The sequence below is a fragment of the Dufourea novaeangliae genome, unplaced genomic scaffold (genome assembly GCF_001272555.1).
Source record: "Dufourea novaeangliae isolate 0120121106 unplaced genomic scaffold, ASM127255v1 scaffold208, whole genome shotgun sequence".
In the NCBI taxonomy this organism is placed as follows: Eukaryota; Metazoa; Arthropoda; class Insecta; order Hymenoptera; family Halictidae; genus Dufourea; species Dufourea novaeangliae.
The window spans coordinates 269,042-288,322 of NW_015374114.1; the positions used below are offsets into that span (position 1 = coordinate 269,042).

At 37.7% G+C, this 19,281-nt stretch overlaps 3 protein-coding genes across 3 annotated transcripts; 1 reads left to right on the plus strand and 2 right to left on the minus strand.

Annotated features, from left to right (window-relative positions):
• Positions 1 to 8,207: 8,207 nt before the first annotated feature.
• Positions 8,208 to 11,266, minus strand: LOC107190985 (eukaryotic translation initiation factor 2D). Its single transcript, XM_015579904.1, has 9 exons — positions 11,138 to 11,266; positions 10,576 to 10,963; positions 10,219 to 10,515; positions 9,802 to 10,140; positions 9,595 to 9,737; positions 9,343 to 9,423; positions 8,920 to 9,124; positions 8,636 to 8,804; positions 8,208 to 8,554 (listed from the first exon to the last, which is right to left on the minus strand). The coding sequence occupies exons 1-9, from the start codon at positions 11,191 to 11,193 to the stop codon at positions 8,478 to 8,480; spliced, it is 1,755 nt and encodes a 584-aa protein (XP_015435390.1). The 5' UTR covers positions 11,194 to 11,266; the 3' UTR covers positions 8,208 to 8,477.
• A 1,461-nt stretch (positions 11,267 to 12,727) lies between these two features.
• On the minus strand, positions 12,728 to 16,816 carry LOC107190942 (LETM1 and EF-hand domain-containing protein anon-60Da, mitochondrial). The gene is made up of 7 exons (XM_015579855.1): positions 16,584 to 16,816; positions 15,653 to 16,110; positions 15,403 to 15,573; positions 15,017 to 15,331; positions 14,463 to 14,930; positions 13,949 to 14,386; positions 12,728 to 13,865 (listed from the first exon to the last, which is right to left on the minus strand). Exons 1-7 carry the CDS (start codon positions 16,639 to 16,641, stop codon positions 13,464 to 13,466), a joined length of 2,310 nt encoding a protein of 769 aa, XP_015435341.1. The 5' UTR covers positions 16,642 to 16,816; the 3' UTR covers positions 12,728 to 13,463.
• Positions 16,817 to 17,878: 1,062 nt separating this feature from the next.
• On the plus strand, positions 17,879 to 19,103 carry LOC107190882 (DNA repair protein complementing XP-A cells homolog). The gene is made up of 5 exons (XM_015579769.1): positions 17,879 to 17,982; positions 18,057 to 18,168; positions 18,231 to 18,355; positions 18,429 to 18,705; positions 18,816 to 19,103. Exons 1-5 carry the CDS (start codon positions 17,879 to 17,881, stop codon positions 18,975 to 18,977), a joined length of 780 nt encoding a protein of 259 aa, XP_015435255.1. The 3' UTR covers positions 18,978 to 19,103.
• The last annotated feature ends 178 nt before the right edge of the window (positions 19,104 to 19,281 follow it).

Below are 19,281 nucleotides of genomic sequence, written 5' to 3' on the forward strand. Positions count from 1 at the left end.
TCATCAAAACCGAAGAATAAGAAGCAACAAAAAAAAAAAAAAAGAAACAACAAAACGAAAAAATAAGCGAGGGCATACAGGTGGAGACGATATTTGGTGGGGATGGGGGTTATCATTAATTATCGAGCAGGATGAAACGCAGTGCAATATATACAAAAGAATTTTTTTCCGTCGTTCTCGGGACGATTAGCTCCGAAACGTGTGTACGGAGGACATCACGAAAGATATAATCGAGAGATACAGTGAGAGAGTGAAAGTGAACGTGAGAGAGAGTGAGCGTGAGAGAGTTAGAACGGACGTGGATGTGATACCGCGGTCCATTCTTTATTTCCTTTTTGATACACGATCAAAGAAACCGCGAGCACGGGCCGCCACGGAAAGATGAAATTATTAATGCATATGACACAGGACGATCATCAATTCGACAGGCGAGAGAAAGAGATTGGGAGAGTACGCTTTGCAGTAATTTCCATGGGATCGCGATGAGAAAAAAAAAAAAAAGAAAAACAAATCACACGAAACAATCTTTCCGAGTGTTTACGAATTGTCTTTGTAGAAAACGTTTTACAGCTTTCAAGTCGGGACGAAACACACAACCGTAGACGTAAGTGAATTACGGAGGGCACTAACTGATAACCAAAAGAAACCGAACGAAAACTATAAACGAGAGAAATTAATGATAATAGAAAATATGGAAAACAAACGAACATAAAGAAATATATATATATATATATGTATATATATATATATATATATATAGATACAATGTGGAAAACGAGGGTAAGCAATGAAAGGAGAAACAGAACGAACGTGTGAACGTGAGAAAAGCATATAACGATACATATGTATGTATATGTTATTTATACATATATGTATATATATATATATGTTCCATTCATTACACCGACTATTCTGTCACGAGAAAAACATACATACATATACAGACTATCATACGTACGCACACACACACACACACACACGATCAAACGTTGTCTTTTTGATTGTCGTCCGATGGAGGAAAGATGATACTATGAATGATTTTGTAACTTAAGGAAATATAATAAGTTGCTCTTAAATCTGACCACGTGACGTGACTTCTTTCACCCGAATTAACACTTTGCTGGCGGTAGAGTTTTCGTGTGTTTGCAAATGTTCAAGTGTTCGAAAAATATTTAGAAACTTCGAATTAACTTTTATTTGTCAAACTTTACCAATAGGAATACCGAATTTTTGCTATTATAGCTCTTATTTAAGAAAGACGTAGTCATTTCGGTTTTCGGTAATATATCGGTTTCGGTATAGCTTCGATGGCATAATACCGGTATCAAAAACATACCGGTTTAAATCCCTGGTAGCGATTCCGCGGGGTGACCCCGAAACAAAGGGTTCCCACTACGATGATCGTGGATCCGAATAAACGATTGATCGATCGACCGATCGATCGACCACGAGCTTCCGTTTACGTTCCGTTCGACTCGTGTTTGCGTGGTCCGGTATCGTCATGTAAATTAACAATGTGATACGCGATATTAATATTGATAGATCGATGAGCGAGTCGGATGCGCTATCGGAACCAATTTTGGTAGACACCGGCGGTCGTTCGGCGTTCAGAGGAAAGAACACATTGTGGAGGATTATTTATTAAAGATGACGCTTCGTTATATTGAAAAGTTCATTTTTAAACTATTAATAATGTTCCGTTTAATTACTGATTTAAATTCAGACCAGAGATCGGTAAGGATCGTTTTTCCTCGAGGAAACTCTATTAACCATTATCTTGGGTCAAATACGATCTGAATATACTGAATTCATGTTTCTTTCTATCGTATAAATTCTGAACCTAAGTATCATACAACTATGTTTTATGCATTGCAATGTGGTCAGACATGTTAACACGTCGATACTCACTTAACCCGCTCACTAGCATCTTTCTGGTATCTCGTACACTAATTTTTTCTTTTCATAAAATCAAGAATCAATAGTCATTTCAAGACTATTTGAAACATTTTTAAAAATATTCTTTTGTTTTATAAACTACGAAATTGCTCACGATAAATAACGAACTAGTGGTCACAATAACACCATTTTTCTAATGTTTGGATGTCATTTAGAGAAGGTAAATTCTGTGCTTTTAAACAATTCTATACTCTTCAATTCTTCTCTGTGTACTCTCAAATAATTCTATAAACTCTTAAATTCGCCTCTGTACTCTCAAATAATTCTGTAAACTCTTAGACTCATGTCTGTACTCTAAAATAATTTTCTATACTCTGAAATTCTTCTCGGAGGCTTTCCCGCGGCGATTCCACGAGTCAAAAAAAAAAATATCAACAAGCATCGATCTCTTCCGCTCGATTTATCTCCTGGCCGTCCGACCGCACGCCGGTGTCGCGTATTTAAATTAGACTTCGGATGAAAACGAATTGAAGTATCGGTGCGTTTTAGCGCCAGCGAGCGACATAAGTACGAAGGCCGATGATCGAATTGGAATCATCATTGTTGATCGGGCACCAGAGGTGTTCCCCTTGAAAATTACGATAATCGCGATCGATGGGACCGCGTCGACGATCGCGTGCGCGCGTGTGCAACGAGAGAAAGACCGAAAACAACGGAAAGTATACCAAACGATCGTGCGTGTAGCAATGGAAAAAAACCGACAACAAGAAAAAAAAGATACGATTAATAAAACCGATCGACGGTGAATTTGCCATTTGCGTACGAAATCGTTCGACCGGAGGGGTGGGGGGGGGGATGTTCAGACCATCGAGAAGAAAATCCGATGGATCGAATGGTGGAAAGTAAAAATGGAACGAGGCGAGTTGAGTGGGTATGATTCCATCTGAATTAGATATTCTCTTCGTAATTTTTAAATCGAACCAGCGAAATTAGAATAACGACAGGAGGGTGGCAAGGGAGGGAGGGCGGAGACGCGAACCGAGAGAAAAGTCTGACGATAGATAAAGAACGGTTAAGGAGGGGGTTTGAAGGGGGTTGAAAATAGCGAAGAATAATGTTTGGACGTCTGGTGGAACGCGCGCGGTAAGGGACAAAAAAAAAACGGAACAAAATAAAACGCGGATTATAATAGAGTAATGTATTTTATGACGGGTTTTAATACGGTAACTAATAGCGATATTTAACTGTAACTGATAAGAAAGGCGCTATTTAAAATGCGTGAAGCGACGAAAAATGAAATGAAATGAAGACGAAATAACGAACGATAATACTACGACGATTGTTACCGAGACGTGTGTCACTTGCACACGGTAAAATGGTAAACTAAAGATACGCTACTATAAGGAGAATAAGCAAAAACAAAACGATTACGCTAGGCGGTCTCGACGATGCCGACGTCGAGACAGGAAAGAGAATGGACGGGAATAGGAGAATATTTAAACGACGTAGAAGATTGTGTGTTATAATGAATACGGAGGGAATATCGGAGCAGGGAGCGAAGATTAAACGCGTTAAAGTGTTTCTTTTTTTTTTTTTTCTTTCTTTTCATTCGAAACACCACGAATGAAAGTCGTGTCATACGATTTTCTTTTTCATCCCGTGTCTGACGTCGATCGGTTCGTCGCGCGAGAATTTCTCGTTAAAATCACGCTGTTAAGGGGATTGATAAAACCGATGAATTCACGGCCGAGTGTGTCCGATGCTTCCAATGATCCGAAGGAACGTGTAAATCCCCAGGAATAGGGCCGTCGACGAAACTATCGACGATCTTTTCCGTCGTGTATAAATCAACGTATCAATCGGACGTTCCGTACGAAGGACTGCACGAATCATAAGTGATAATAACGATCGTATATGAATATATATACGTATACTATATGTATACACAGGAGTAGCGATAATATCGCGCAGCGAGAGAGAGACTATTGAAAGGAGAAACGTGAGAAACAAGAAATGAAAAATTTCGGGTCGGAGACAAACAATTCGCGCGCTTTTCAACCGTGGCGTTTGAACGCGAGATATCGTGCGATTGATCGAATTATCGAGAAAACCAGAGACACGTAAACGGGGATTAAAGGTGTAGGGATTATTTATTCTTAAAAACGACGAGTTTCAGGGTGGGAGTGGAGAGACGTCCGAGGGAGCACAGTGGGGGGGGGGTAGACAAAGTAAAGACTGACCGTGGTAGAGGGATTGCCATAGGTAATTATTGACTCAAGAACAAGCGACGAAAGTCTATATTATAATATAATAGACTCGAATTGTAGTAGATTTGGATCGTTTTTGGTCAGACGAGGAAGTAATGGCTACGGATGATCACGCACGGACTTGCACTACTGTCAACCGTGCACAGGCCTAAGGTTCCCACGCATCGACCAACCGTTCGAAGTATAAACCGAGCTTCTTTTTCTTACAATCATCTGGACGGCGCCGAGACGTTCGTGAATAACGATATTCAAATTTCCAAGGTACACAATCGAAACGTCTCGGTCGACTGGACCGAATTATCGAACCCCCCTGACAAACGGAACACACGTGACGCTTGTTGGGAATCAACTTTTAGTAAACACGAGACGGGAAGTTTGTGACTAGTGGAGAACGTTTAATTTTCCGATGCTTTGACATTTTAGCAAGAAGCACCTCTAATCATCGCTATGAACCTGACGATACTATTTCACGCGAGATAGGGGGAGGGGGGCCGTCGCCGAGAAGGGCACCGTGTGATCTCACCGTTATTACCGATCGATCCTATCAAGTGTCGCGCCACTAGATTACATAACCTCTTAAAGAGTAGAGAAACTCGATTGTCCAAACGCTCTCGAACGGGCTTTTGAACCAGTTCGCTGTGAGCGCCGTATATGTGCGGTCTGAAAATTCGCCAGACGTGGACGCCTCGTATATATACGGCGGTCCAGATTGTTTTCGTATTCTGCGTTTGTGGAAATCGTGACGTAGTGTGTGTATGCGCGCGCCAAAACGAAAAGGGGGCCGCGTCACTGGCAGAAATCTGACGAAAGGTAATTTTGCATTTCACTTCGAGAACGTGTTTCGATTCTTCTTTGGGATGTTCAATACGCGCAACGATCGACAACCGCGTGTACTAACGATGCAAAAGGACGTGGATGGATTTTCGATCGAAGGTCACCGCAGCGAACTGATGGGAACCGATCATTTCTTTCTCGAGTGTTTCGCGGGTATACTTTGTTCTGAGTATATAATATGTATGTACCTTTCCGGAGGGGAGCCGGGGCACAGGTTTGATTTGGGAGTTCCGCGTTGGCGGGCATAAACCTCTCCCGTATATGTGTATCGGTATTTAATTATCGTCATTTATCCATATTACCGTGTACTTATCGCATGATTATTAATTACTTACTCGTATTGTTTAACGCAAACTATAGATAGAGTGAAATCCATTCAAGTATTGCGTGGAGGTTAGATATATCTATAATACACATTATATTACATTATATTATATTACTTTACATTATATTATTATATTATATTGCATTATATTGTATTGCATTATTATTATATTACGAACGCATATATTTCTCACGTGAAACATTTACCAAAGCATCTCGGTGACAACACGCGCCGGCTGTTGTCGCGCGACAACACACACCTTGTATATCTTACACGTATATACCGGAGCCGTGCTTTTTAAGAGGTTAATCGGGGATACCGATATAAATATGTAGTACAAGAGCAAGAAGCTTCCTCTACATGCACACACACACACACACACACACACACGTATACATAGGTACACGTTACACACACCTGTGACACGCATTTATACACGCGTGTCAACGCATTACAACAATCATGGTAATTTAGTTACCAATGATAACGCATATAACTCGTTTTACAAGAACGATTTGGCATTTCATCACCGTTCTCCGAGGTGAACTTTCGGGAATGGTCGTCAAAGAGAAACTGAATTAACGATTTCGTTGAATCTAAAAGAAAGAAATCCAATAAATTTGTAACGTTCGATGCAACACATCAGTGTACTGTCATACATCTACACGCATACTTACCATACACACACAGAGGACAGCATACATACACACGAAAAGAGGAGACCATTCACGCACACAAAGAGGCACACACATAACGATAATTTAAAAACGAATAAACAACAAGCATTCTCGAGAACACGTGCGCGCCATCACAATTGTTGATATAAATTGCGATCCATGATTATTACTATTTACGATATAATTATTATCTTGCATTGTCTAGTCATACGTTATTATTGTATAACTAACGATATTAATTATTAATTAACCTGTACTACCTAGTCGCATTATGTGTTGCATAAAAGAAAAAAAACTATGAAAAATTCCGAAGACGAAAAACGGAAGAAAGAGAGAGAGAAAGAAAGTGTGACAGAATGAAAGAGTGAGAGCAAAAGAGACGGAGAGCAAGGAAAAGAGAGAATGACAGGCGAAAACGAGAATTCGAGCGAAAGAAAGAATGAATGACGTGAGAGACACGAATCGGTTATGATGATGATGATGATGATGATAACGAAATTTCGGTGATTAAATCGTGAAGAATGACGATGTTTGGCGATGATTGTGGCAATGATCACGGTCGTGTTTACAACTGGATGATAAACAGGCAACAACGGTAGGCACAATATATGTTCCCAACAAAAAAAAAAGAATGATGAGAAGAAGCGATTTAGAATATAGCGAGAGAGGGAGAGAGTGAGATGAAAGGCGTCTCGAAGCGGCCGTGTCGCGCTCGTCGATCGTGATCGATCAATATCGATAGTAGGCGAAGCGATTCTTTATTTCGAGATGTGGATGGGAGCGTACCAAAATGGGAACCGAGGGTGCTTGAACGTTATTTTTAGCCAGGATTCGTCGATAGATGGAATGAGAAACGATAGACTGTTGACGAGATTGTCGTATTTCAGAGAGCAGATTCTAAAAAGTTATTGTAATTCAGCATTTCGGAGATTTGTGGATACATCAAGCGTTGAACGTGAACGTTTTTAAACGAGAAAGCCCCCCATTTTGAAACAGTGTCATCTCGAGGGTTATACCGGGTGTACCATGTCGACGATAGAGATTTAACGTGCTCGTTGGAATCAACCAGGAGCGAAAGTAATACGTGTGTTTTGTGCAGTTGAACGAAATTGATTGTCACGAGATATGTGAAACCTTCCGACACGAGCTCGCTACATCTTTGTCCGCTGACCGTCACCATCAAGTCGTCCCAGTCCTTTCAACGATCCACAAATCCGCGAATTGTTAAGTCATATCCGCCCACAAACACGTCGAGCTAACGAGTAAGTAGTACTATTGGACAGTTTCGAGAATCGAGGAAATTAAATGGCTTGGCCCCTCGAGTGTCGCTTGCGTTTGATCACACATTAAAAGGGGGTAGTGCCACTTTTCTCGAATTATCGTTTCCTCGATCGACGAATCGGCTGGAAATCCGATCCGATTCGAGCGGTCACGACCGCAGAGACAGCCTGCTTAGTTAAGGAACAGAAAGTGAAGATGATGATGACGATGATGATGATGATGATAAAAAAAAAAGAATAATAACTGTCACGACACGCACGCGCGCGTCGCGTGTATCAGACGTCGCATCGTGACGCGCCCGTGCGTACTGGTAGCAGGAACAAAAAAAAACAAAACGAGTATTAAATATATGCGGGGGCCGTGGAGAGGAGGGAACCTTCCTTTACTCAAGTGAAATCTCGACGGATCGTTCCCCGATCCGTCGGCTGTTTCCCCCCATTGTCAGGCAAACGAACGAGGAACGTATAAAAAACACACACACGAGCAAAAGAAGACGCAGAAAATCTATAGAGTACATTGATACTCTCGGTTTCGAAAACATTAACAAGCTTATTCCCGTCAGAACAGAACAAAAAGAAAAACAATGTCTTGAAGACGTCTTAAGGTATGTTGTCTCTCCTTCCTGTGAAATTGTACCCTCCTCCCTCCCTCCCTCCCTCCCTCCCACCCGAGGTGAGCTCGCGGGCCCTACATTGCAATATTTGTACTTTTCCATGTTGAAACCTCGATATACAATAAATTATATTAACAAACTTTGATCCTCCAGTTATTGTTGCCCGGCCCTCTCCAACACTAAACCTTGGATTTCCACTGGAAAGTTTTTACAAAGAGCAGATGAATTCTGTTGTCCTGTTGGAGAATAATGTCTACATATAGATAGAGGCACAAGGGAATAGAAGAACGAACACCGAGCTGTTTCGTCGAGAATTCCTTTATTCGCGAGTCAACGCACAATAGTAAAACATGATTGATTGTTTTAAATGTTTTTCGTTTTAAGAGCAGACATTGTAGTTGCGGCATACGGTATGCAGACGCAGTCTTTACGATACCACGAGGCTCTTTAATCGAATAGCTGAACGGTATTACAAAGTTCAAATTGAAAGGAAAATGCAACGATCGCGAACGAAAGTCAAACGCATTTGAAGTACAGGTTTGGTTAGTTGACGACGTGACATCCACGGATAGACAATTGTTTCTCTACTTTTTATGGACACCTGGCTTTTTCGGAGCAAACTCTAACCCTCTTATGTAAGTCTTCTTAATTTGGTATTTCTCTGTAACAAAAGCAATATTTATTTAACTTGAACATACAGGGTATTTAACTTAGCAGAGCGCGTCAACTGTTTACCGCTTACCGGTGAGTAACTTATACACATATAGAATTTGATTTCCTTGAACAAGAACGCTAGGAGTTTTCTTTCCAGGTTCGTCCGTAATTGTCGCACTCGCACCAATATTTTGGCATTCCTTACTGAATTCTTTCGAGTTTATACCGAACGTTTCCAAATTGTTCACCAGCGTTACCTTTAATGTAAGAAATATAGAATCTTAACTGGGATATTTTTCACAACTTGTTTAGCCCAAGATCGGCTGTAAATTTTCAAAATCTAAACTTCAAATGTAAATTCGATCGTTATACCTTTTTACCACCGGATCGAACTGTGACCCTCATATCAATTGGTTCCAATTTTCCCGTATGTAGTAACTTATTTCCTGCTAAGGTAACTTCATGCATGTGCGTCATTCGTCCTATAAACTTATTAATTCCATCCTCCATCGAGACAGTCACCTGATCCGCTTTCGTTTTCATAATTCCCGCGAGCTGTGGATTCAACTTCAGCATTCTGCAAGTAGAAAACATTACGTAATCACACTCAGATACAGTAGACCATAGTGTAGGACCAAAAAAGGAGGACCGAGCCAGCCGGATTTAAACTCGCGATCTCCGGATTCTTCGATTTGCCAGTCGTAACGACCAAAATCGCACTTTTTCTAGTTTTTTTAACTCTTCACAGCTGATCTAGGGGTCTTGTTCCACAATAGACTGTAAAGAATTACTTACTTTCCATCTTGTAGGTTCTCCCGTTTCACGTATTCAGTAAAACATTTTCTGATCTCAGCTCTTTTCATTACGTCCCCTTTTCTGCAATCATCGTATGGGAGTAAAATGTACATAATTCGTATCATATAATACAGCATAATGGTATATGATGTAACAGTTGTCGACTTCTGCTCTGCACAGAAAATCATTCTCTCTGCAATTATTGTATCGCGGTAAAATGGTGTCTCCCTAGGCGTGACGCTCTATACTCACTCGTATCCGAATTTCGACAATACTGGCACCACGTCTGCAGTCACTTTGTAACACTCAGAGACCACTGCTGTGTTCGACACTACTGGTTCCGCCGGTGTAGGCTCTTCTAAGATGACTAGCTTCCTTAACGATGGATGATCAAACTGTAATATAGAGTTCGTTAGTATTTATACTGTACAACGAAATTTTCCAGTATAATAATATTACCTTAATCGACAGTATACTTTCAACACCTTTTGTAATAGAAGTATTAATAACACCTTTTGCTTTCATTTCTGCTAAGAACACGGATAACTTTTTGTACCGAGATTTTTTTATGTCTACATTCTTATCTGGTGGACATGCCGCCATCAAATGATTCTTAAAGAAATTGGACACTAACATTGGTAGATCACCGGACTTTACAGATGTCTTGCATGCCTTCAAGAAACAATACTCTAGTAAGTTATCCATTTCTTGTACAGGATCTATTACTGCCTCTTGTTGATCAAGGACTGCAGCCCCTATTTGTTCAGTTTCTTCTACTTCATCTTCTTCTACATTTTCCTATAAAACAAATAATATATTAATAGTTTCCTATGAATATAATTTCAAGTTACTTGTGCAAAGTACATTACAAATTACCTCACATGGTGATTCAGTTTTTGGCACATTCTCATTAGAAACTTCTAAATCATTCATTGCATCAACAGGTGGATTATCATAACTTTCATTAACCTGATTGCTAGTTTCTTCCAGATTGTCTAATTTATCATCATCATTACCAATGTTTGCTGGTCCTAAATTTGGTCTACTCGGTGGCTTTCCCAACTGACAAAGCGTATCGCCTATTACATGCAAAATTTCTATGCATTTCCCATGGCCTCCTGACATATACATGTCCTCGCTAGATCGTGCAGTAATACCAACCGCAACAGATGCCTACATACAAAACAAACTTATACTTCTTTGTGACAAGTGACAATAAAAATTGACACAAACCTTATTGTCATCTGTATCAACTGAAACAGGTGTACCCTTGTGTAATTTCCCAAAAGTATACAATGTTACTGGTTCATTAACGATCACTCCAGGTAACATAAGATCTGCACCACCCGCTAATTTTGAAACCACTGGAAGTTTCGTTGTAAAAACTTTTAACAAGTTTGGATGATACCATAAAGTATATATAGTGGGTAATAGTAGGAGGTGCAAAAAGTCAAGTTGGAAAAACATAGGTACTTTGGCAACACAATATACTTTGCCTAATTGCCCGCTATGAGTTGCAATCTTCATAGCACTTATTGCCTCTTTCTTAGGGATTAATGACTGTATTTCATCATCTGTCAGTGTCGGGTATGCTGTCAATATTTCTTGACATAATTTTTTCCTAATTAACAGTAAAACAAAAATATAGTACATGTTTGTGAATTATTTAATTATCTCATAAGTAATCTGCAATGTTTACACAAATAAATACTGCAAAAAGCCGCATTACTTGTGAGACACTCTGAGAAACAGACTATTATTTTCCATGCTTATAGCAACGATATATCGTACCAACCTTTCTGTACCCTTTAGTTGATTATTTGACTTAACTTTGAACGGTTTAATGAACATCTTGATCTCGTTAAATGTTAAAACAAACTCATTTAGTGATAGACGAATATTAAACGAAGCATCCACCTGCTACTCCGACACTTCCAACTTCGACATGCAGCTGACAGCGATAATGATAACTGATGATAACGACCAAGCTGTGAAATCACTGCAACCCTTTCCTTCCCTATTTAAATACCAAACCAAACCACGGACTTGTAGATATAGAAGTTTGGCTAGCTAAAGTTAAGTTGGATCAGAGAGGAAATGAGAGTCCTCACGCCTGGGAATTCGTTGTTCCCGGGCAAGTGCTGCACCAAGTGACCAATTCTAGCATAATAGTAGGAATCTACCCGTTTTAATTTCACGCTAGCATATACAAAAATGTACAGAAACCTATTTGGTTCCACGGGTTCTAACGGGTTCCACGTTAGCATGTACAAGAACCTATTTTGTTCCACGTAGCACATATCAGAACCACAAATGTACCATATCAATTGGAAGTGATTTTACGTCACATTTTTTTAAATTGTTACAAAAATTTCTACGTTCTCCATATCAATTTATGGGACCCTCGTCCTGTCCCATGGTCGTATTAGATATATAGACCCTTCCAGGAAGTCTTAGTCAGCAAAAACATTTAAATTCCTGATACCTGCAAAAGTCGACCCCTTCCGCAATACCGCATCTCCACTCTCTAGACTTTAAAAGGAATCCGCGCAGTAGTCGAAAATTTCCTGTCTCTCGTGAGCTATCCAGGTGGTTGAGTGTTTCTTACACCCTCCGCTCTCTTGTTACTAACCCCTTGTATGTACAGATGTTCGACAACCATTGGCTTCAATATTTATCTTCTTATGTACTTGTTTAATGACGTTAGATAATTTAAAGTTAAAAAAAATAATATTAAAAAATTTAAAAGTTATTGATCATTTTTATATAATCAGATATACAGTTTGGTGTTTCGAATTTCTGCTCATGAATTATTAGAAAATACAAAGAGGTTCAAAATGACAATGCATATATACGTGAATGTCTTTAATAAGAGTAATTGTACACATAAATTAAGAAAGCATTATTTCCGAATAAAACTATATATTTTGTTTAGATAAATAGTTTATTACATAAACAGATAGTTTGATGCACAAAAGTAAAAAAGTAAATGTCACCCTGGGCATCATTACTATTCTCATTTCTTTACTCTCGAAATACGAATAACTCGCATATAATAATAGATTTTATTTATATTGCAATTTTGTGCAAATATATGTACACTACTACACATGTGTATTGAAATTAATCTTGCCACTTTTTTTTATTATTACTGCACCGATACTATGCTCTATACGCAAATAGTGTTTAATTTTTCTTATGTTGACAATTAACATACTCCAGAGATAACGTTTCATTTACTTTCAATTGCAAGTAATAATTGATTTTGAATTTCCTCTTTTTGTATGTAAGACAGAGGTATTTATTGTTCAAATGTTATGTGCTTTACATAAATATTTTTCTTTTATGTATTCAGTGCATACATTTAATGGACAATATTCTCTGTTTATGTACATTACAGTTAATAAAATTACTTTATCCTATAAATGTACAATATATCTTTCCTTGAACTTCACTCACAGAGATCTGTGTTTATTGTTTATAGTTCTGTAACAATAGTCAATACTCGGACAGGTGGAATGATTCTTCGCGATAGTACAATATTTTGGAATTGAGCTTCACTAAAACAAAAACAGGTTGCTCGGTTTGTAATCTCATTGCTAATCAACAATATCAACGACTGCAGTATTGTCACGTATAATTTTTTAAACAATATTTTTTCCATATTCAAGAATTTGCATATAAGGTGGTGATTTTGTGGCCAGCACAGATGTCTTGCAATTTCTAGATCAAAATGACAAACAGATGCCGTTAAATGCATCGCAGTCTTAATGAAAATATTCAAAATCTGCTTTCATAATAAATACAAAAATTCGTTCAACGTTCTTTTAGCGATTTCGGTAAAACTTGTTCCTAAGTAGCGAAGACTATGTATGCGGCAGCGTTTCATGATAGAACCGTTTGATACGTACATGTAAACTATTGTAATTATCCTATGAAGACTTTTCCTGTGTCTCAAGACTTCGTAAAAGATTTTCACTGTATTCAAACTCAGTTGCTAAAAAAATGTATGCGTGAAAATATATATAGAGATGACGATGCATTATCTCCTTCGATGAATGTCCGGTAAAAAGATTGTATTAATAATTACATACATTAATTTATAGTTTATTGTGCGGTAATCACAGCTGTTTAGAGCCTTCCGCTTTTTTTGTCGGTGGTGGGACACCAGGGCCCAATGGGGCATTTCTCACTGCGTCGGAAGAGGAACTACCTTTAAGAACCGCAGCCGACTTCTCTCTTTCCTGTTTGGGTGAGTGTGCAGTGTAATCTTCGTCTAATTCCTCTTTACCAAAACCTTTTTCAGTCGTTACGGGTGTCGCAGGAACTGGAGATATTGGCGGAATATATTTCTCTTCGGAATTTTCTTTCGTTTTCGAACTTTCCGATTTCGACTCTTTCTGTAATGACTTTTGAATTTGTTCTTCTACTTCTAAGATTTCTTCTTTATCGATTAACTCGATTAATTCATGTACTTGATTTTTACTTAATTTAATATCTTCCTTTCCAATTAGTTCCACAACCTGTGAAATAATCATATAAATATTTGCTAAACATTACGGATACATTTGTTTATTTATATTAAGTAATCGTGAATGTGCATTACCTTTAGAACATCTTCAATCTTTATAGAACCATCTCTGTCGTCATCAATTTTTGCCAAAATTTCTGCTATGCGACGTAACCGATGCTCATCAGGTACATTTTGAATTTGTTTAATAGCGATAATTAATTCGTCGATTCTAACTAATTCCTCGACGTTTTTAGAAGAAGGGGATTCCTCTGCATCAGAGCCTACAGCCTTCTGTTTAACTTGCTTCTTGGATTCCAACTGCTCCAACACCGCATCCATCTTTCCAATCATCTTGTTCACTTTATTAAATAATCGCTTAGCGCCCTTGGACTCTTTAATACTTTCTACATCTTCCTGGCCCTTCGCAGCCGCTTTAATTTCATAAAGTTCTTTAAGATCTTCCTGATAATCGGCCATCTCTTCTTTCAGCTCCTTCAATTCCTCCTTCTCCACCGACATCTTCTTCTTATCCTTTATAAAATTGTACATCTGTGAGTGACAATTTCACGTTCTAAAGTATTTTTTGCAGAATTTGATCGGTACAAACCTTTCCAATATTATCTAAAGCCTGCTCTAACACTTTCACGTCTGTATTTGTAATTTCGTCAGCCTTTTCCATAAAGACTGATGGCTGAGGCTCGCTTTCCTTCTTCTCTTGCCGTTCCTCCTCGATCTTACGCTCTTCCATCTTGATTATTTCAATATTAGTCTTATGATCCATTTTACCTTCCTTCTCCCCAATTGCTCCTTGAGTACGGGCGACAACAGTGTCAGGAAGGGCTGAAATAGTAGCCTTCAATTTGTCCGACATCGGTATGGTTTCTGGGACCATGAGTGCTCGCGAGAGAAGCAATAACGATGGTGGGACTTTTTTGTTCAGACTCAAGTCCAGCCATTGAGACAATTGCTCTTTCAACTTGCTTTCCGGCAAACCGTATGCTCGCATTGCGCGTGCCCTACAGGCTTGCTGTAATTCACTTCTAGTCAAAGATTCTATACCTTCCTTTTCTATCAGCTGAGGAAATAGATATGAATTGTAGACGAAGGTGGGTAGCAGCTACGTTACAAGTTACATGAACTAAATAATGCCGAACAGAATACCTTGTCATCCGCAGAAAGACTTCTCAATCTCATTTGAAGTAAAAATCGTAAAAAGTTCGTCGTTCCCAGAGTTTGCACATCTAATACTCTACACAATGCCACTAATTGTGGCCGCGAAAGGGAGTCCAATGTAATTTCATCCTCAAAAAGTTTGCTAAATTGCATTATTTCTTCATTTGTGGCTGTGGTACCAGAGGTTCGAACTTTATAGAAGAATTCCGCAAACTCCTTAGCCTTTGTCGACCTATAATCCGACGACTGTACTGCCATGTCATCCAGTGTTTTTTGTAGGAATTTAGCCATCTCAATTTTAATCTGAGATAAAAAACCTGAAGGTAAAATTCAAACCAAATGATTATTGCATAAATAATATGTTGAACTCAAACCTTTAGTGCTTGTTTCAATTTATCCTCCTTCTCTGTTGCCGTTTGGAAGGTGGATGGTAGCATGCCAGGGAAAATCTTGATAGCAAGGGGTAATAGAAATTCCATAAAAGGAACGATAATAAAAACAGAGAACGGAATAAGCCTAAACAGGTCACCAGTTGTTTTTATAAGCTAAAATCAATGAAAGGTTAGAACAGATACAAAAGTGCGACTTCCAATTATACAGATACAATGGTACTTTTTTACTTACCAATCTGTGTTCTCTTCTGCTAAGTTCTTTACCTCGCAAAATTCTCCAAACTAGCTTTGCTGAAATTTTCATATCAAGCCCCAATAATCTAAACCCATGATAATAATGCAATATCTCTCCCTTGACTTTCTGCCATAGGGTACGCTTTTCTACCACTGCTTTGGAAGTAGACTGTTTAACAGTACTATCCATTTTCTCTTTGAGTTCCTTTTGTTCTTTGATATTTTTCACTGTATCTTCCACTTTGGAAGATGATTCTTGACCCTTCCATGTCGGTGTTATATAAAACGTACGGAGTTGCAAATATGACGGATTAATATTAATATTATTACAGGTTTGTGTTATTGTAGAATGTATTAATACTCTAGTGTTTCTTGGATCTCTTTTACCAGTGTAAATAAGTGCCAGACTTCCATGTATTTGATTGGTATTGTACCACAACTTGAAACAACCATATTCTGAAATAACCACACTTACAATTAAATTATACACATTTGTCATTTCATTAGTTTCGTTTATGATACAGATTTCGATGTCATTCAAACGCTTTATTTTAATAATAAAATTGTTAACATAATACCATTTAATTTTCATTTAATATTTTTGTCAATAACTTTTTATCATTACTCAAAGTAATTAAATTATTATTCAATTCATAGAACTATTACTATCATGAATACATTAAGCCGCTATTATTAAAAAATATTTCACAACATAACCTACTGTTTAAGTAATTACATAAATCGTAAGGTTAATAGAGGAAAAAGTTAGAACAGTGACAAATTTTTGTTAATCTGTCACACATATAAATAGTTCCATTCACGAAATCATCTGTTATATAAATGTAACGTGCACAATATCTATAAAGTACGCATGAAAAGTGATAAATTATGATTCTAATTTATTATGGAATGAAATTAATTGTACGTACGTCGGATCGTTCTGCCGTGGCCGATTATCATCGCTTTCGTATGAATTAGTGTGTTCATTTTATATTAGATCCTTTTTTCGTATATATGTACTTTTTTGGAGCCGTGTTTCACTGCAAATATGTGGTAAAATACGGCCATTACACATTTTCCGTCTTGAACATAGTGATTAGAGATCAAAGATCATCTGTGCTTTCAATATTACTAGCGTGACTTAGCGTTTATCTTTTTTCCGTAGTGCTGTGCATCTAACAATAATTTCAAATCCCTTTTTGCTTGAAACACGTCTTGCTGTCGAATCAGAAATGAAATTTTATTCGAAGATCGACACTCTTTTACTTATAATGTGTTGCCTAGTGTTGTCAAAGATTTCACGAAAATATACATGTGTAAGTCGCGGCTCTACTACTCTAGTGCTTCCACCGACTAAGAGGGGTCATAGAACCCCCGGGCAACGTAAGAGACCCCCGGTGTGTGATAACATGGGGTCATAGCACCCCAGGAACATGTGCCAGAGATCCCGTGTGGCCGTGTGGTGAGAACGTAGGGTCACAGAACTCCCGCAGGTGGCGCCAGGGACCCCGTGTAGTGAAAACGTGGGGTCACAGAACCCCCGCAGGTGGCGCCAGGACCTCGTGTATGAGATCGCGGGGTCATAGAACCCCCCGTGGAGGCGCCAGGGACCCGATGTCTGTGAGCATGTGGGCTAGCAGTTTCGGCGATTCGCCACGGATGGCGCCACCGGTCAAAAAAAGGTATTCCACGATTAAATACGATTTTGACAGTGTTCTGGTTGTTTATTATTATTATCAATGACGGGTGATTAATCTATGTTTTTTAAGCTATAATCTGAATGCTTGGTCAACACGCGAACTGTCAGCATAAATATTGATTGTAAACAGTACAATTGATTTTTGTTTACACACAAAATCAATACAAGAGAATTCAAAAAACACCTTCACACTATTTGGAAGAACATGTAAATAAATTATGGACTATTTTTCTGTATTTTTCGATATAAATCGTTGAATATCATAGCATAGAAGTACACAATTCTAATTTTCAAATTGTGACACGAACGAGGTATCTTCGGCCCAGAGTTTTGTGATCTGTTTAATGTCACGCAAAGTTGCTTTGTTAGAATACACAGATTAGGTATACAACAATTCTGTCTTGTATATTTTCAACGCTATTAATTTACGGTAATTTTGTATACCCTGTTATAGATTTAATGTACATTGACGGTCATTACAAAAATTAAATATTATTTTCTATTTAGATTAAAGTCACATAAAAAATGTCTCAAGATACACTGGACGTTAAGGAACGTGCAAAGAGAAATAGAGAGAAAGCTTTACTTTTAAGAAAAGCGAAAATCGTGTCTCATCCCTATTTAAGGGGGTAGGTAATATATTTTTTACATATTTTTGGTTGCTAAGAATAATATGTGTTTTTTTCATGTGTATTTCTTAAAGAGAGAATGGAGATTCAGCAAATGGCAAAACAAAGAAAGTACAAGTGCAACGTGTGATAGACAGTGGTGGTGGTTTTCTTATAGAAGAAAATGATGATTTAGAAGAACAAATGGTACATTATATAATACACAATTATTTAAAACTTCTGAACTCTTAATGATCTTTACATTACAGATAAAAATAACATCAATCCCTGCTCCTATTATTACTGATTTACCTCAATGTGATGAATGTAAAACTGAGTTTAAGGACTCCTACCTGTTACAAACTTTCAATTTAAGTGTATGTGATAACTGCAGGTAAAAGTATTTTTCATATTCTAATTAATTGCTCAAATTGTATAAAATTGTGATATTCTGTTTCATTTCGTAGGGATTCGCAGGGAAAGCATTCTTTAATTACAAAAACTGAAGCCAAACAGGAGTACTTATTAAAGGATTGTGATTTCGAAAAAAGAGAACCTCCATTGAAGTGTATTATAAGAAAAAATCCCCACAATGTGAATTGGGGTGACATGAAATTATATCTGCATTTACAAGTGGAACAGAGGGCATTAGAAGTTTGGGGCTCAGAAGAGAAATTAATAAAGGAAAAGGAGCTACGTGATATTAAACGGGAAGGAACTAAAATTAAAAAATTTAATAAAAAGGTAGAAATCGTGTGTGGAACTTTAATATTACTCTTATGTTGAAGTATAAAATAATAGTCTATCTTTTTAGAAATACTGTGTTTAATTAAGTGTGATTTCTTTTTATACAGATCAAACAATTGCGAATGGAAGTTAGAAGCTCATTGTATAATAAAACATCAAAGGCTTCTCATACACACGAATTTGGAGAAGACACATATAATGAGGATGATGATACATATACACATACTTGCACCACTTGTGGTTATGAGGAAACTTATGAGAAAATGTAAAATTTAGATTTGTAGTTAATTTCTTAGAGGTATCTTATTAGGCTGTGTTATATCAATTTCTTCATACCTAGGCATGCATAGTGAAAGAAAATTAATATCTAATTTGTTGTATCAATAATTTATTATTTATTTTTATTTTTTTTTCAAATATTTTTCATTGGATCGAATATGTTTGTACTAATAAAGTTTTATACATTATAATGCGTTTAGATTTTCACTGACTCCACCTAGTCTTTAGATTATTTAAACATCCAGAAACAAATAATAAAACTTACGATTTTTTATTTGCATTATAATACCATAA

Coding starts and splice junctions, on each gene's coding strand:
- LOC107190985 (XM_015579904.1), bottom strand. CDS start 11,193: ATGTTCATTAAACCGTTCAAAGTTAAGTCAAATAATCAACTAAAGGGT. Junction 9,738..9,801: donor AAAGTATACTGTCGATTAAG/GTAATATTATTA, acceptor TCTATATTACAG/TTTGATCATCCATCGTTAAG. Junction 8,805..8,919: donor TTCGATCCGGTGGTAAAAAG/GTATAACGATCG, acceptor CTTACATTAAAG/GTAACGCTGGTGAACAATTT.
- LOC107190942 (XM_015579855.1), bottom strand. CDS start 16,641: ATGAACACACTAATTCATACGAAAGCGATGATAATCGGCCACGGCAGA. Junction 16,111..16,583: donor CCACGGCAGAACGATCCGAC/GTACGTACAATT, acceptor TGGTTATTTCAG/AATATGGTTGTTTCAAGTTG. Junction 14,387..14,462: donor CTTTAGATAATATTGGAAAG/GTTTGTACCGAT, acceptor AATTTTATAAAG/GATAAGAAGAAGATGTCGGT.
- LOC107190882 (XM_015579769.1), top strand. CDS start 17,879: ATGTCTCAAGATACACTGGACGTTAAGGAACGTGCAAAGAGAAATAGA. Junction 18,169..18,230: donor ATGATTTAGAAGAACAAATG/GTACATTATATA, acceptor TTTACATTACAG/ATAAAAATAACATCAATCCC. Junction 18,706..18,815: donor TTAAAAAATTTAATAAAAAG/GTAGAAATCGTG, acceptor CTTTTTATACAG/ATCAAACAATTGCGAATGGA.